The sequence below is a fragment of the Pocillopora verrucosa genome, chromosome 10 (assembly GCF_036669915.1).
Source record: "Pocillopora verrucosa isolate sample1 chromosome 10, ASM3666991v2, whole genome shotgun sequence".
Taxonomy (NCBI): Eukaryota; Metazoa; Cnidaria; class Anthozoa; order Scleractinia; family Pocilloporidae; genus Pocillopora; species Pocillopora verrucosa.
Window position 1 is genome coordinate 10271511 of NC_089321.1, and position 16585 is coordinate 10288095.

At 40.1% G+C, this 16585-nt stretch overlaps 1 protein-coding gene across 1 annotated transcript; it reads right to left on the reverse strand.

The window, feature by feature from the left end:
- Window positions 1-793: 793 nt before the first annotated feature.
- LOC131799228 (A disintegrin and metalloproteinase with thrombospondin motifs adt-1-like) lies at window positions 794-16002 on the reverse strand (the record flags this gene model as incomplete). The annotated part of the gene is made up of 16 exons (XM_066172847.1): window positions 15853-16002; window positions 12363-12524; window positions 11844-11891; window positions 11177-11472; window positions 9692-9944; window positions 8636-8806; window positions 7386-7556; window positions 6791-6961; window positions 5589-5759; window positions 3411-3581; window positions 3060-3230; window positions 2709-2879; window positions 2379-2549; window positions 2127-2297; window positions 1802-1972; window positions 794-1089 (listed from the first exon to the last, which is right to left on the reverse strand). Coding segments are annotated over exons 1-16 (2823 nt in total), but the record flags the coding sequence as incomplete, so codon positions are not given.
- Window positions 16003-16585: the final 583 nt, after the last annotated feature.

The following is a 16585-nucleotide window of genomic DNA, read 5'->3' on the forward strand; positions in this document are numbered from 1 at the left end:
GGTTACCAACGAAAAATCAGTAACTCTAGTACCAGTTGTAAAATATAGTATCATACCTTGTCGCCTTTAGGTCCGGGATCGCCTGGAGGTCCAATCTAAGGAACAAAACGACAATAAAATATCTACCGTTGTGTTCTCTTTGTGAAAGTGCTTAAGGAGGCCACTTGAGATGACCAAATGAAAATTGTCCGTCCCCTTTGAGTATTGCCTATTGCGAGTCGAACTTTAAAGAGTCATACTGTGGCGCCCTTGTCCTCATTTCTGATCGTGCAAAATACGCTTCTGGATAAAGTTGCCGACTGCAGCATGCAATAGCTTCGGCTACCCACTGAACATTTAGAGATACAATTAATCCTTGTACCCATCAAAGAAACAAATACTTTTGGATTACATTTGGATGCTCTGGATAACTAAGCTGTCGCTTTGCAGCTAGTTTTAAAAAATTATATCCTTCTTACCTTCTGTGGTACTGCCGTCGATTAAGTCATACGGAAGAGACAAGAAAAAGACAAATTAGTAGATTTCGCTCCTCTTCACGCAGTGTTTCGTTCAAATAAAGGTTGACCGACTTCATTTCAAAGGGTTGTAATGTGACATCAAACTTGCTTAGAATTATTTCACTGATCAACAGCTAAGGGAGGTCCGGATTCAAGACCTTGCCTGGTTAATTGTTGTGTTCTCGGGCAAAACAAGTTACTTTCACAGTCCCTCTCTCCATTCAGGAGCATAAATGGGCTCCGGCTGGATAGGTCACTTGGTTCGAGTACAGACTATTCATCAATAGCAAAGGGATCTCTGATTCAGAAGCTGGAATAGATGACTTACCGATAGGATCCACAGATACTACTCTCTCAACTGGAGGACCGAATCCATTGTAAGCCTTACATCGGTAGTCACCAAAGTCGCTTGGACCATCTACCACAATAAATATTGTGCTGTCTCCTGTGATGGTGACCAGTTCGGTACCGTTAGGACTGTACCACGTAACTGTGGGTGTGGGATCCCCGTCGGAAACACACTGTAACTCCACTTTACCCCCAACCACGGTCGAGGCAATTGACGTGTTTATGTGTGTTATCTCTGCGGGTCCTTTAAATGGAATTGCAACAAACATCGTTAAAGACATCCCAACATGAAACCATGAAGGGCAGTCGACTCCAGCAACAAAGCCAAGAGTTACATTAACCTTGGATTGAAGTTAAACTAACTAGAGTCCCTTTTCATCTAAGACCGCTGAAATGAGAAAATAATGTGTGCCTTGTCCTCCACAACTTTTTGAGGTAAAAACAAACGAAACAACCGAACAAGAAAGCAGAGCCGTCAGTAAGTGCCGGAAGTAGGCGATTTTCGCCAGCTCGTCTATCGTCTTTCGGTCACTATCACCTAATGTTACCATAACTGCTGATGAAAAATCGTTCAAATATCTAAATACTATAACTAGTAACTTTTATAGCCGCCATTCCCCAGTTTAGGGTGGAATTGAATCATTATTTACCAGTAACAGGTTTAGATGTGTGAATGGGCTCCTCGCCCAGAATTTGGTCTAAGCTTGTGCAAACTTGGTGGAACGCCGGTGACATTTATCTGAATAGCTCCCAGTCTTGTTTGTAATTTTGCAAAACATAATGGTGTTTATGATTGAGGAAACATGATATAGTTAATGAAGGCGATCTTCGTAGAAATGAAAACTACTTAAGCAACAGTGAAAATATAGGCCTGAATTTTTTTCGGACCTGCTTAAGTAGCGTTCATTATTGCGAAGTTCACTCTCACATTCATTATATAATTGGATGTCTCTTACTTCCACACGGGTCAATGTTACATTCCCGTGACTCCTCGCTTTCACCAATACAAAGTAGTCCTTTATTTGCCGGCGGGGGATTAGTACAACTACGAGTGTGGATCTGTTTACCACCACCACACGTGACCGTACACTCGCTCCAAGGACCCCAATTGGACCAGTTTCCATCAACTGCAAAGGCCGAACAAGACATTTCGGTTATATTTTTCATAAGTCAATAATGGCATCATATCATCGCCTTCAATGACTGAGCTGATTTAAGTGGTCTTTGGTACAATTGCAGTAGTATCAAGAGAAAAATGTATCATGATGAGTAAGAATTTACTTGGACAAGGGTCTTCATTGCACACTCTTGTTTCATCACTCTCCCCAGGGCATGGCTTTCCTCCGAATTGAGCGGGGGGATTGGTACAGGTTCTAGATCGATTCTGTACTCCGCCACCGCATGTGACTGGGCAATCACTCCAGTCCTTCCAGTCGGACCAATTACCATCAACTGAATAGAAAAGAAAAGCATCTTTTGCATCATTTGTCATTGATTTAGCTTAAAAAAGGGAAAAAATGGACCCATAATTACTTGGACAAGGGTCTTCGTTGCAAGCTCTCGATTCTTCGCTCTCTCCAGGACAAGGCTTTCCTCCAAATTGCGCTGGTGGATTGCTACAAGTTCTTGATCTTTCCTGCATTCCACCACCACAAGTGACAGGACAATCACTCCATTCTTTCCAATCAGACCAGTTACCATCAACTAAATCACAGTGAAAAATTTGTTTTAATCGCTAAACGTTACTTTGTCTTACGAATGGGGAGTATATAGAAAATAACTAGCAGTTATTAGAGAAAATGTACATTAAGGGAAGATGGTTGGATGAGTGTGTTGTTAATTGAAACGGAAGTAAATTATTACTTGGACAAGGGTCTTCATTGCAAGCTCTCGATTCCTCACTCTCTCCAGGACAAGGCTCTCCTCCAAATTGCGCTGGTGGATTGCTACAAGTTCTTGATCTTTCCTGGACACCACCACCACATGTGACGGGACAATCGCTCCATTCATTCCAATCAGACCAGTTACCATCAACTGAATTAAAGAAAAAGTTGGTTTACACCGATAACCGTTACTTTGGCTTGTGATAGAGAATAAAAAAGAAAATAGCTTGTAAACTCCAAAGATCAGTCTTAAAGGAACTCAAAATTAGTCAAAAACTGCCGATTACTGGGGCAGGCCCGTTGTAAAATGAAGATGAAAGTAGATAATTACTTGGACAAGGGTCTTCATTGCAAGCCCTTGATTCCTCACTCTCTCCAGGACAAGGCTCTCCTCCAAATTGCGCCGGTGGATTGCTACAAGTTCTTGATCTTTCCTGGACACCACCACCACATGTGACGGGACAATCGCTCCATTCATTCCAATCAGACCAGTTACCATCAACTGAATTAAAGAAAAAGTTGGTTTACACCGATAACCGTTACTTTGGCTTGTGATAGAGAATAAAAAAGAAAATAGCTTGTAAACTCCAAAGATCAGTCTAAAAGGAACTCAAAATTAGTCAAAAACTGCCGATTACTGGGGCAGGCCCGTTGTAAAATGAAGATGAAAGTAGATAATTACTTGGACAAGGGTCTTCATTGCAAGCCCTTGATTCTTCGCTCTCTCCAGGACATGGCTTTCCTCCATATTGCGCCGGTGGATTACTGCAAGTTCTTGACCTTTCCTGGACTCCACCACCACACGTGACAGGACAATCGCTCCATTCCTTCCAGTCAGACCAGTTACCATCGACTGAATTAAAAAGGAATATAGGTTTTCACCATTTAACTTTACTTTGGCTTATGAGAGGGAAGTAAAACAAACTACACTGTTTGTTGTGTAATCTGACCACTTTCCATCAACCTCTTTTGAACCTCAGACATTATCAATCCTCTCAAAAGGTGTATACGAATATAAAAGAGCAGTAGCTTCGATACTAAACATTTATTTGTATTAATTTAACAAATGTTTTAAATAAGTTGAGGAAATAGAACTGGACAAAACTCGTCAGACATGTAGTAGGACGAAGGCGCTTTATCGCAGAAATTTGAGCTTTCAACCATATGCGGGGAAAAACCAGCATTGGATATTGTCTTGGTTTTTCGTTCTTGCCATTTTTAACAAATCCTCATCAAGATTGATAGATTGCGTTAAGGTTTGCAAAGATCAAGCCATGTCATAAAAACAGGAAAATATTCTAGTTCAAATTGATTTAGCCTAACAGAGATAAATTGAAATGAAAACAAACTCTCAGCCCTCGAGATGAATTTGTTATTTTAAGCAGAAACGGTTTACATGGGTATGGGGCTTCGTTACAAGATCTTGTTTCGTCACCCTCCCCAGGGCATGGCTTTCCTCCGAACTGCGCAAGGGGATTATTGCAATTTCTGGTTCGATTCTGTACCTCGCCACCACATGTAACTGGGCAATCACTCCAGTCCTTCCAGTCAGACCAATTACAAGACTTACAAGACACACAGTTTCAACAGGGACAACCGATAAAGATATTGAAAAAGACCAGATAGCTACTGAACGGTTAAAGTAACCAATGCCCAGCATCAGTGCATCAAAACATAGTAAAAATTTACTTGGACAAGAATCTTCATTGCAGACTCTGGTTTCATCACTCTCCCCTGGGCATAGTTTCCCTCCAAATTGAGCGGGGGGATTGGTACATGTCCTCGATCGATTCTGTACTCCCCCACCACACGTCACAGGACAATCACTCCAGTCCTTCCAGTCAGACCAATTACCGTCAACTGCAACAAGGATTCAAAAGGGGTCTTTGAGCAGATACAGTAGCAAAGAAGATGAGGGATTCAATTGAAAAGTCCAGAGAACGATAAATCGGTTTAAACTACCAATGATAACCAGTTGTGCATCATAATCAGTAGGAATTTACTTGGACAAGGGTATTCATTGCACACTCTTGTTTCGTCACCCTCCCCAGGACATGACTTCCCTCCAAATTGGGCTGGGGGATTGGTACAGGTTTTAGATCGATTCTGTACTCCACCACCACACGAGACTGGGCAATCACTCCAGTCTTTCCAGTCAGACCAACTGCCGTTAACTGCAACAAGGACTTTGACAATGAGACACAATTCCAGCCTTGACCGAAGAACACATGATAACTCTCAAAGATTTACTCCAGAGGCACCAGCCACAGCCTAGGATTATATCGTTCAGTAACCATGGATATTGGGTTAGGATTGTCATGTTCCGTCCAGACCCCTCCATCAGATTGAGAAAACAAATGATATTTCAACATATTGTTAATGCCCTCCAGTTGTTGGTACTCTGAACAATTGATACCAGTTGTTTTCTAGTAGACTTGTGCAGTGCATATCAGACACGTTTTAGTAAAATCCAATTTACCGTAGTCTTTCTCTGGACTCATCTAAACTTCCACTATCCTTATTACCTTTGTTCTTGACGTGGTGGTTAATTTACACCAACCGAAAATGTTCCCTGTTTGCTAAATTAGAGTTAGCAATTACGGAGCAAAAAGAGAAACACAAAGAGAAGGCCCAACCAAAAAATAATATCCAATCAACTCGCTCGTTTCGTTTCGTTATTTAATCATGCACCAGTACCAACATGGAAAGCTTGATTGCTGTGGGAACAGTAGAAGAGCTCGAATTTGGCCTCAGAAATAAGCTTTGAAAAATTATGTGGTTGTAAGAAAAAGATTCGCAAACTTGAGCGTGGTAAAAACCGATCAAAATAATATTAGGTGATATGGCCTCTACAAAGTACCTGGACAAGGATCTTCATTACAAGCACGGGTTTCTTCGCTCTCCCCAGGGCAAGGCTTTCCTCCGAATTGTGCTGGAGGATTGGTACAAGTTCTTGATCTTTCCTGGACTCCACCTCCACACGTTACTGGACAGTCACTCCAATCATTCCAATCGGACCAGTTACCATCAACTGTGTGCAGAATGTGGACCATATGATGACGCAATAATAACGGTAACTAACAAGACATAGGACCAATTGCCATTAAATGCGTGCAAAAGGATGAGGTTGGAAATTTGATAGATTAAACAAGAGTTATTGCCAACTGTAATCAAAAGGTAAAGAGGTTGAAAATGGATTACATGATGCCGTAATCAAAATGGGAATTCACGAAGCACAAACCAGCTACCTTTATGGATCATAAGGTGCTGTAAATGAAATGGAAATTTGCCGGGCAAAAGATTAAGGGGGTAACACATTGGTTAACCTGCTATTGAAGGCTGTGGATCGTTAGATCCATGTTCGAGCTCAGGCCAAGGTCATTGTGATATGACCTTATGCAAGGAGCGTTACTTCCCGAGTGACACTCTCCACCCTGGCTGTAAACGTGACCAGTAAACGGTAAAAAAAACGTCGAGGAATGCTATGAGGTTACCATTGTTAATCGTCATGCCGTCGAACAATGTTCAAATTTTTAGTCATAATGAAAATCAGCCCAGATCCACTCATAAAATGTCTGCCACAACAACTGGAAAAAAGGAAAAATGTGTCTATTTTGCCTCAAGAACGACGTAAAAAGTACTTCTTTTCCCATGAATTCTAGCGAAAAGTGATGGGGTCTGTCTCCAGTTTGTTTTGATCGCCATCTTTGCCTAAGAACCTGGCCTTCTATCGCACAGTAACATTGGCAAAGTGTCTTACGTAGAGTCAAGTACAAAGTGTTGTTGTTTCTCCGTCATAATGCATCATTCGAAAAGCTATCCACATTCTTCTTTTAATATTTTTGGTCCACGTCCATTGGGTATTGTCGTAGAAAACAAGTTGATTTTGATCCCTTAGTTTAACATAATTTTCACATTGTCTGCCAGCGAAGTAAAACGCAAGACGTGAACAAACCAAGCAAAACAGGAATCATCCCTGGCACTCACAAGAACGAGGGATAAATAAAATTCGTGATATCTAATACACCTTGTAGATAAAAAATTATGAAAGTAAATTATTACTTGGACAAGGGTCTTCATTGCACGCTCTTGTTTCCTCGCTCTCTCCTGGGCATGTCTTTCCCCCGAACTGCGCAGGGGGATTGGTGCAGGTTCTCGTTCTCTCCTGCACGCCTCCTCCACATGTCACAGGACAATCGCTCCACTCATTCCAGTCAGACCAATTGCCGTCAACTAACAATTCAAAGTCTCACTTAGTTTCATGGATAGAGTAGTAAAAAGACGACTCCTTCCCGTAACCCAATACACCCCAACATCATATACTTTTTCTCCGTTCTACTCTCTGAAAAGGATACACTAAAAAGGAGACTATGTTTAACTGTAGAAAGCTACTTTTGTTGGCGATAGTTTGCTTTATCATTTACTTGTTTGCATGGCTATTCACAGGGTGAAAATAAGATGTACTCCTCGCCACCTCACAGAGTCTCAGACCTTCGGATTCTGCTCTCCGAGGATCCAGCACCGAGACACTATGGTGAGTTAAGCATTTATTAGCTTCATATGTGATAAGCGTCCTGTATAATGTTAGGACCAGCAATATCGAAAGCTTCGTATGAATCAGAAGAATAAAAAATATTGTAGCCACTTTCTCCATTACCTGGGCAAGGATTCTTGTTGCACAGTCGACGTTCTTCAGGCTCCCCAGGGCATGGTGCCCCACCAAAAGCAGCTGGGGGGTTGGTGCAAGTTCGCGTTCTTATCTGCTCTCCACCTCCACAGGTTACAGGACAACCAGACCAGTTTCCCCAGTCGGACCAGTTGCCGTCAACTATGTTTAATAATCAAACGACTTTTGTTGTAGTGGGATTACATCCTCCACACAGTCTTCAGTTTAAGGACTCTCGACAAACTAAACCATAACCGATTAAGAGATCGGAGAAAATTTAATGGGACGGAACCCCAGGCGCAAAAGAGAAACAGTGAAGACCACGATAGGAAATAAAAAGAGAGTTAATTGAAAGGTTGTCCGTGTGTGGTATAAGGTTGGTACATATGACGTATAACATGTTTTGGTGGTAATCTTAGTTTCATAATTCTATGTTATTGGGATTGTACTTTTCAATGTACATGTTCGACTACATGCAAAAAATGCAAATATTTTTATAGCAGAGTTTGGATCACGAGGAACAGTAAAAACTGTTACTACATCGATATAGTTGGCGAGATAGCAAGGATTCATTCAATACGTTTGGAAACTGCGTGTGAAAGAGCAGAATAAATAAATTTCATTATCCATCAAAAATAGGCAGAAAAGTTATTCCATCGTGCAGTAGATTTAGTCGGCTATATCATTTGGGGCAACAAATTCCTTTTCACTTCTAGTGACCTTTTCCATCGAGACTTTTTTATCAACTGTGTGTTTGCTGTTCAGAAAGTACATGTATTTGGATATACATAACTGCGCATGAGTAAACGTGTTTGCGAGTATACAGTTTTTTAAAAGATGTCAATTACCCCAGGTACTCAGAAAAAGGCTGATAAGCAGCTGTGTCTATTGACCTCAGGACTGCAACTTAACCGAACATACTCTCGTAATTTGTGGAAACTTTTTCAACGCGTGGTGAAGAGAGATATTTGAAAGTACTAAAATCCTACTTCCTAGTGCTCTTGAGGTTTCGCTGTGGTTCCGAAAAATTCAGTGGTTACAGATGGGTAGCTTTCCACTGAGTGTCGAAAAGACAAAACCAAATTAATCCCCCCAGCCAATCCCAACTTTGCATCTGATTGGTCGAGAGGATGGTACACTTTTCTAGACTAATCACAACGCAAAGTTAAAACCGAAGTAATCCTGAATTACTTTCGTTAATGAATTAAAAATTGCATTCTCTTTAGTATGTTTTCACTAACTTGGGCAAGGATCTTCATTGCAAGCCTCTTCTTGTTCAGCTGGCCCTGGGCATTTAATCCCTCCGTTTGCTGGAGCCGGGTTGTTGCACTTTCGGATCCGCTTTCTTGTGCCACCACCGCAAGTCTCAGTGCACTCGTTCCATTTCTCCCAGTTCGACCACTGACCGTCGACTGAAAAACGAATGCAAGGATGTGTTAGAGGCTGTGAATTTAGTTAACCTTTTAATTTCCAAAAATCAATTATCATCCATGCATTACACACAAAGCAGGTAAGGAGAATACTCAAAGTTATCAGGTAGAAGTTGTTGCCTTGACCGGACACCAAATTCTCGTAATTAATTTACAACGAAATGTATGTCAGGTAGAGGGGAGAATTAACATTCAGATCTTGGGAGTCAAAGGGTAGGGACGAGTTAGGTGTGGTGGCGCCAACTTGACAGACTTAGCAGCGGTCCTAAGCGACAACAACTCTCTGCTCGGCCTCCGTAATTATTTTTGTTGAAATACTTCAAGTTTTCATTGAAAAGGAAAAATAAATGAATCAAAATTAAAATAAACTGATAAGAAATGATAAATAAATTGATAAAAATAAATTGATAAATAGAAAATGTACTATCATATCCTGAATTAAGCTGTTCGATAGAATGAAACAAGCCCAGAAATGACAGGAAATTAGACAATGTTATTCCCGTGGTGACATTAGTCGTAGAATTTTCCATTTTTTTACATAATCATTGCGCAAAGGCATCATATATCAACATTGCTATCCAAGCAATATGCGAGAAGTTCGTCACCATCATCATGAACCTAGTTAAACGGCCCAGCCTGCCTCGAGTCTCCTGTAGCTCAGTGGTGGAGCTTTCAAGTACTAATCGGAAGGTCGTAGGTTCGACTCTTCTTGGTGGGCACCACTCGAGCACCACTCGGGCACCACTCGAGCACCACTCGGGCACCACTCGGGCACCACTCGAGCACCACTCGGGCACCACTCGGAGTTCTTTCTCTCCGTATATGCCTGCGTCATTCATTAAGTAACATCATCTGTCACTCTAATACCTGGACATTTCCCCTCTATTATATCTGTTGCAATCTCATCTAGGGCTGCAAAGCTCTCTGCCAAAAAGACACCGGTATCGTCCGAAGCCAAAGTAACCAAATCCACTAGCACGATGCCTTTTCCGATTCCAATTGACATGACCTCTACGCCTTTGTCCTTCACTGGCTGAACTGCAGAGTCTAATATCTCTGTACTTGATTCTGAACTGCTGTCTGGAACTGTTTGCACACCGTCAGTCATGACGATAGCTACCTGGAAATACACAAAGCCAAGATCACTTTGTAAGCCACGTTTCTCGAAAAACAATTTACAATTAGATTATGAACTGTCGATTTCTATGGTACGATTGCTAATGACGACTTTGCTAAAACAAAATATCATGCATAGAAATCGAGAGCGAATGATATGATTACCGAAAATAAATAAAACCGTCATTCAAAACTTCACGCAACAAGACCTGTGCATGCTTATATTTTATTGTGTCTACATCTATAGAATGATCAAATAATTTTTCTTTGCTTTCTCAAAGAAGTTACTGCAACACAAGTACAAATCAAAGTTTTGTGAAGTTATCCAGAATAGTTATTTAGAAACTGTTGTATATAAATTGTTTTCGAAAGATCAATAAACCATTTGTGGACCACTCCTGGTGTTTTGTACAAATAATTATGTGAATGTATGTAAATGTTGTAAGTTTGCGTGTCTGGAAAGGTGTGTTCTGAAAACGCAACCGAAGGTGTGCTTTGTTACACAACTAGAAGTGTGACAAAACACGTCTTTCTGCAGAACACTCCTTAAGGTGTGTCAAATTTAGGACACGCATGAAACACAAGTTAAGGAGTGTTGTGGGAACACATAAAGGTGTGTTCAGAAAGCCTATCAAGGTGTGCTCGGGTAACACATGAAAAGGTGTGTGTTTATACACATCTCTATGTGTGTTATTTTGAGGACCAAAAGAGGTGTGTTGCAGTAACACATCTTATTTGAAAATGTAAACCGCACTCTGTAGCACAGCCAATCAGATTGTAACATTTGTGATAGAACAGCGATAGATTAATTATAATAACTAAACCTTAAAAATGGCAATGATTTGTTATCATAATTTTATCAGGACGTTGAATCATTAGTTATTCTCTGGAATCTCAACACCTAGTCAGCCAGCATCATGATTTCGTGAATAATCCTTTTAACTGCAGAGACAGAAATGGTCTCCTTTTCTTCTAATAGGCTAATTGTTCTTCATTCTTTATTCAACTTTGTTGATAACAGGATTCGAAGATCGGAGGTTAAATGAGTAATCGGTCAATTGGCTTATTTCAATGTTTTGTCAGCTACACAGTTGATGTTATAACACTACTATGATAATTGTATTCTTCTTGAAGAGTAGAATTCGATTTATGTGACTGGGAATGAGATTTAAAAGCGCACTTGTCTCTAAGAATCGAAATTTTATCAAAAAAATAACACAGACAAAAGATGTTTACCTTAGTCACGTTCTGCCTCATTCCCCCTTCGGCAGTAAAGACTTCTCTGTTGGTCAAACTCAAAGCCTTGTCGATATATGTAAGTCCTCGATTATGAGGAATTTTATCAATACGCCGCTTCACGTTGGCTGCGTTTAGGAACGCGCCACTGAAATCGTTAAACTTTAGCTGGACTGACGCTTCTGTACTGTACTCGACTAGAGCCACATGAGTACCACTCTCAGATACGTCGAACTCGTCCACTAGCCGCTTGAGAAAAATTTTAAATCGGGCAAAGTTTCTTCTGCTTATACTACCTATATGGAGAAACGGGAAACTTTAAGTGAACTCCGGTTAACGCACAAATAATGGTATATTTCGCAGCCACGGGTGGGTGGGGGAACCGGGAGGCGACGAATGAGGACAAATTTAAGACCAAGAGTCCGAAAATCAGATAATCACCACTCCATTCGGCGACATAAATTCGTGAGGCTATCTAAGGCAGTATCTTTCCTCTCTCCCCACCCTCCTTCGTGAGGCTATCTAAGGCAGTATCTTTCCTCTCTCCCCACCCTCCTTCCCGTCCCATTGGAGAATACCATTTTCTGGAAATGTGCCAGCTCTACACTGAAAATTACTTAGCGCACAGAAAAAAAGTTAAAAAAACGAAGAAAAAGAATGCACTTACCTGATGCATCAACGAGTAAGGCAAGATCCACAGGCTTGGGGCAACCCTCTGAAAACATTTAAGAAGAAATTAATGCCATCTCACACGATCTATAATTTGCTGATCTGTTGTGAGCAATGATTCATGAGTCTTTCTACTGTTCCTCAACAGGCTTACAAGTCAAAATAAATCTATAAAACCCTTTGTATAAGACATGCAGCAGTCGCACAGGCTTTCATTTCGAGGTGAGTCGCGAAACTTAGGCACCAGCAACGTGACCCCTGTGTCGGGTTTGCGTTTTTCACACTTTTTCATCGACCAGGCTGTTCACCGACTGAGTGCCTGGCACAGGTTTGTTTTCCTCTCGTAAAAAGCGAAAGAGGAATGGGACGAGACGTGGACGAGACAGGGTGTGAAGTCACTCAACCTAACCCCTTGTGATACCATATGCCACATTTCGAGCCGATTTTCCGCCATGTCATGCTAAATAAAAATGAAAAATTGAAAATCGGAAAAAGAAAAAGAACCTTTAGTACTTACTAAGAATCTCAGCCTTTGTACACGCAAGTTGGCAGGCCCCCTGCCGTGATGGACAACACCTTTGCCCCTCCACCAAGCATTCTTTATCTGATTCACAAAAGTGTTCAGTCCTTTCTGAGCAAACTGGAGTATATGTGGTCACTATGGGACAACGCAAGCCCTCTACAAGAAAATAATTAAGAAAAAAACTACAGATGAACGTAGGAACGGTACAATTTTTTTCTTCTTCTTTAACCATTAACACCCCTCCATCAGTACACATAATTGCTATATTGTTCTCTATATATTTCCTAAGGTGCTGGTGAAGCGAATTTGTCTAAAAATCAATATCTCTTCCGTTATTGTCTTTACCTTAATGTTTGATTCTAGGGTAACATTGTGAGGAAAATTAAGATGCAAGTCACTGTAAAGGTTCTTTTCTGCTGTTTTTGGTATCATTTTTTGTGACAGCCGTTAAAGTGACGTTGTTGACTCTAAAATGAAAATGCCTTGTGGCCCACGAAATTAAGCCACGGAAAAAACAGTGACAAAAAAATTAAATAAAACGAAAAAATTAGAGGTAAACAAAATAAAAACCCAACTGTAGAAAGTAGTTAGAAATCGAATAGAATATGTTATTTGAATCATTGATATTATTCTAATTGTTTTCATTTATTGCAGTCTTAATAAACAGATATATGGAGATCTATGATTTCCCTTTGATCTTTTTTATTTTAGTTCTCTATCGTCTAAGACATATTTCTTGAAATGAACTACACTCCTTCATTGGGCTGAGCCTTCTTTTTTTTCCTTTTTTTTTGCGATGAGCCTGGAAAGGTTCTTCACACGTTTTTAAAGTTGTGTGGTATATGATTCCAATAAATCAATGCGAACGCCTGTGGTCAGTGCATCCCGCATTAAGAAAACCGCATTGTTGAGGTAAAAAATGTCCACACGTATTTGAGTTAATTGTCCCGTTAGACCAGAGTCTTACATTTCTTCTGTCTTTATAGTTCTCGCAAGAGAAAGTGAGCAAAATAAAGACGATCTCAACTCACTATCAGCCTGGGTCTGTTCTTAGTATGTTTTTAAAATGTTGGTCAATCTCAGCTTGAACGTTCTTGTAAAAAATGGTTCTTTTAAAAAAAAAAACAAAAACAAACGACCAAAAATACATGAAAGAGGGTACCGCAACACGGAGAACGTTCTAGAATGTATGTCGGAGCTTCAACAAAGGTTCCGAAATACTTTGAAAGATCACAGAGCGCAAGAATGTTCGAGCTAACTTGAATCTTAATCATGGGCGGATTTGGCAAAGAATGAAAGAAATAAAGTGCCACTAAACAAACAAAAAAAGGAAAATACGAATAAAATGGAAAGAAAGAAAAGAAACAAAGCAAAATTCAACCGCGTATTTCTCACGTTTTTCATTGACAGAATTCTTAACACAAAGGACAAGCCTTGCGTTCATTAAAACAATTTCTCACCTTTGTTGACTATACGACAAGTCTCCAGGGATCGATACTTGTTGAAAAGATCAAAGCCGTCCTATGGCAGGGAGCAATGAATTCCCTGCAAACCAGACTCGCTCGGATTGATTACCTAACTATAGATCTTCGCAATACGTGCTTGCTATTCTTAAATTTGTGACCTCAGCGCAAGGGCTCTCTCAGGGCAATTATAGCGATTTTTACCAGAAGGTTACTGATCTTGTAATTAGCTGATATGTGCGTCATCGTATCACTTATATTTTGATGAAGACTTGATCAACCAAATCACATAATTTGCAGTTCCGTTGCCGCATAACGTAGTTGCTAGCAGTTTCCTGGAGAGATGCTAAATACTCAATCGGCGAAATGAAGACGGTTAAAGCACAGGCAGACCGCACTATGTGTTCGTGCTCAAAAGTTGCGTTTCGTTTGAAAAAGGCCTATTCTATTTTGCGAAACGAAACGAAACGAAACGAAACGAAACCAGGCGAGATATGACGAAACTAAAAGGATAGTGCAGACATATTTTCTAACAAGGTTAAGATAACTTTCACAAGGACTTTTGGTGTAAATTGATAGGAAGGACTTTCATTCATTTCGCAAAAGAGTTACTATTTCAAGAAATCGACTATTTTCACCCAGCGGCGACAACGTGACCTCTTTCATGTCACAAAAATACATTTAAACATTACAAATTGGAATATCACCAAAGATTTCGACCTCCTCTCATTTCTTAAACGTTTTAAAATATATTTCGCAAAATATTGATTTTAAAGAGATACTATTTTGTGAAATGGATCATTAGTCGATTTCGCAAGACAATGACTCTTCTTAAATTAATTCTTTGCGAAATGAATAAAAATCCTTCTTGTCAATTAACGATTACTCCAAAATCCTTGTGAAGATTACCTTTACCTTAAGACAAAATATATTTGCTGTATCTCGTCTGGTTTCGTTTCGCTTCGTTTCGTTTCGCAAAATAGTAAAAGCCTGTGATAAAGGTTAAAAACATCTTTTGTTTACTTTGGTTTTCGGTCGCGTGGTACGCGGATCGGTAAAATTTCCGCACAGCCCCATCCTACATTATGCATTCAGTTCTTGAACAGAGAAAACAATGACAAAAACAATACATTTCCGTTGGGAAAACAGATTTGTTTTACAATAGTATGGGGCTGTGCGGAAACTTTACCCGCGGATCTTTCACCGCAGACTGACGAGACAGCTTACGAAGCGAACTCTTAAATTTCTGAACCCGAGATTCAATTATCATCAAGTAATGTATACTAATTTTTCGTCAGAGGCAAATAAGAAAGCAAAACTGAGGGCATTGCCAAGAAAAAAAATTCTAATTTCATCTAAACTTAGTAGGTTTCGCCATAATAAAATATTCGGATGGGATGAAGACATAAAATCTGTTACTAAATATTTCAACGGTCCTTGTCGCTTTGCTTTGAAAACACAAGATTTTGACTCCTTAGTATTTTCCTAATTAACAAATAGTGCCATCAAGGGAATATATGTCAGATACTACGAGGCGACCTTGAGCTTTAGAGTTTCCGTTACTCCACTTGGGAGTAAATTCCTACACCTACCAGATTTCTTCGTCACTTAGGCAAAATGTCTCCTACGTTGGATTACATTTAACGGAGATAAAACAAATCTTAAGTTTCTTTCTTTTTTTCGAGAGAGAGATCTACAGCATGCGATTGTCCGGACAACACTTTAAATGAGGGTGAAGTTTTGTCGAAGAAAAAAATAAAGAAATATAAAATCCGCCATGAGAGATCATCTGATAAAGGCCGCCGGATTAATGTTAAATCTTCAATTTAAAGACCAAATGGATCGCTTTCAGTAGGCATGACTTGAAAGTAGATATTGCTTGTATAAAGAAAGTGTATGACAACCCTCTAAACCGTGTAACTATAAAACCCTCGCCAACATTTCGAAGGTTTGAGTAACAGTTTTCTCAACCTTCTTGCTTCAAGGCAAGATAACGCCTAATTACAAATGATAGTACTTACGGCCGGCAACTCTGCTAATTTGCCACAGCACCAGGGTAACGAAGACAAGAGTCTTCATAGAGTAGGTTGACTAGAACTGGCCAAGAGAAGTTTCGTGAAAAAACGTTTAAACGAAATAAAAGTTTGCTCTCAGCTGTGTGCTAAAAGTTTAGCTGGCGATGCAATGTGTGATAGATCGACCTCTCCAGGTCGAAATCTGATAGCTTCGAAGGTCAGCACTTTACGAACGAGGTCTTTGTTCCGTCTGCGTCTTTGGCGATATTGTGATAAATGCTCGTCAGATGTCTTAACGTTTCACTGATTGACAAAAATTATTTTATGCGGAAATAGGCTTTAAAGGAAGAATCGAGTCAAGAATATTTTTTCGAACACAAAGAAATCCATTCGAAGAGATGGCATAAAAAGCTTCAAAACAGATGCAGAGGTGTTTAACAGACTGAAAACCTCACTTAACAGCGGGAACTCGACAAATATTTCATCGGGATGGAAACAAGTTTGCTTTGTTTTCTTCTGATAACCTCAAAAAAATTTTTTATCACTTCACCTGAACTTTCTACCCATTGAATTTGAGGCAAATAGCACGATCTGACATTGCTATTCTTATCATGAGAGTATCTGCAACTATTCGGTCACACACAATTTATCAACAGTGCCAATGAAGCCGGTTCGCACACCTTGGAAGGTCAACTGAATATGAAATGCTAATAAGATAATGTCGCGCAGAAGTGTACTT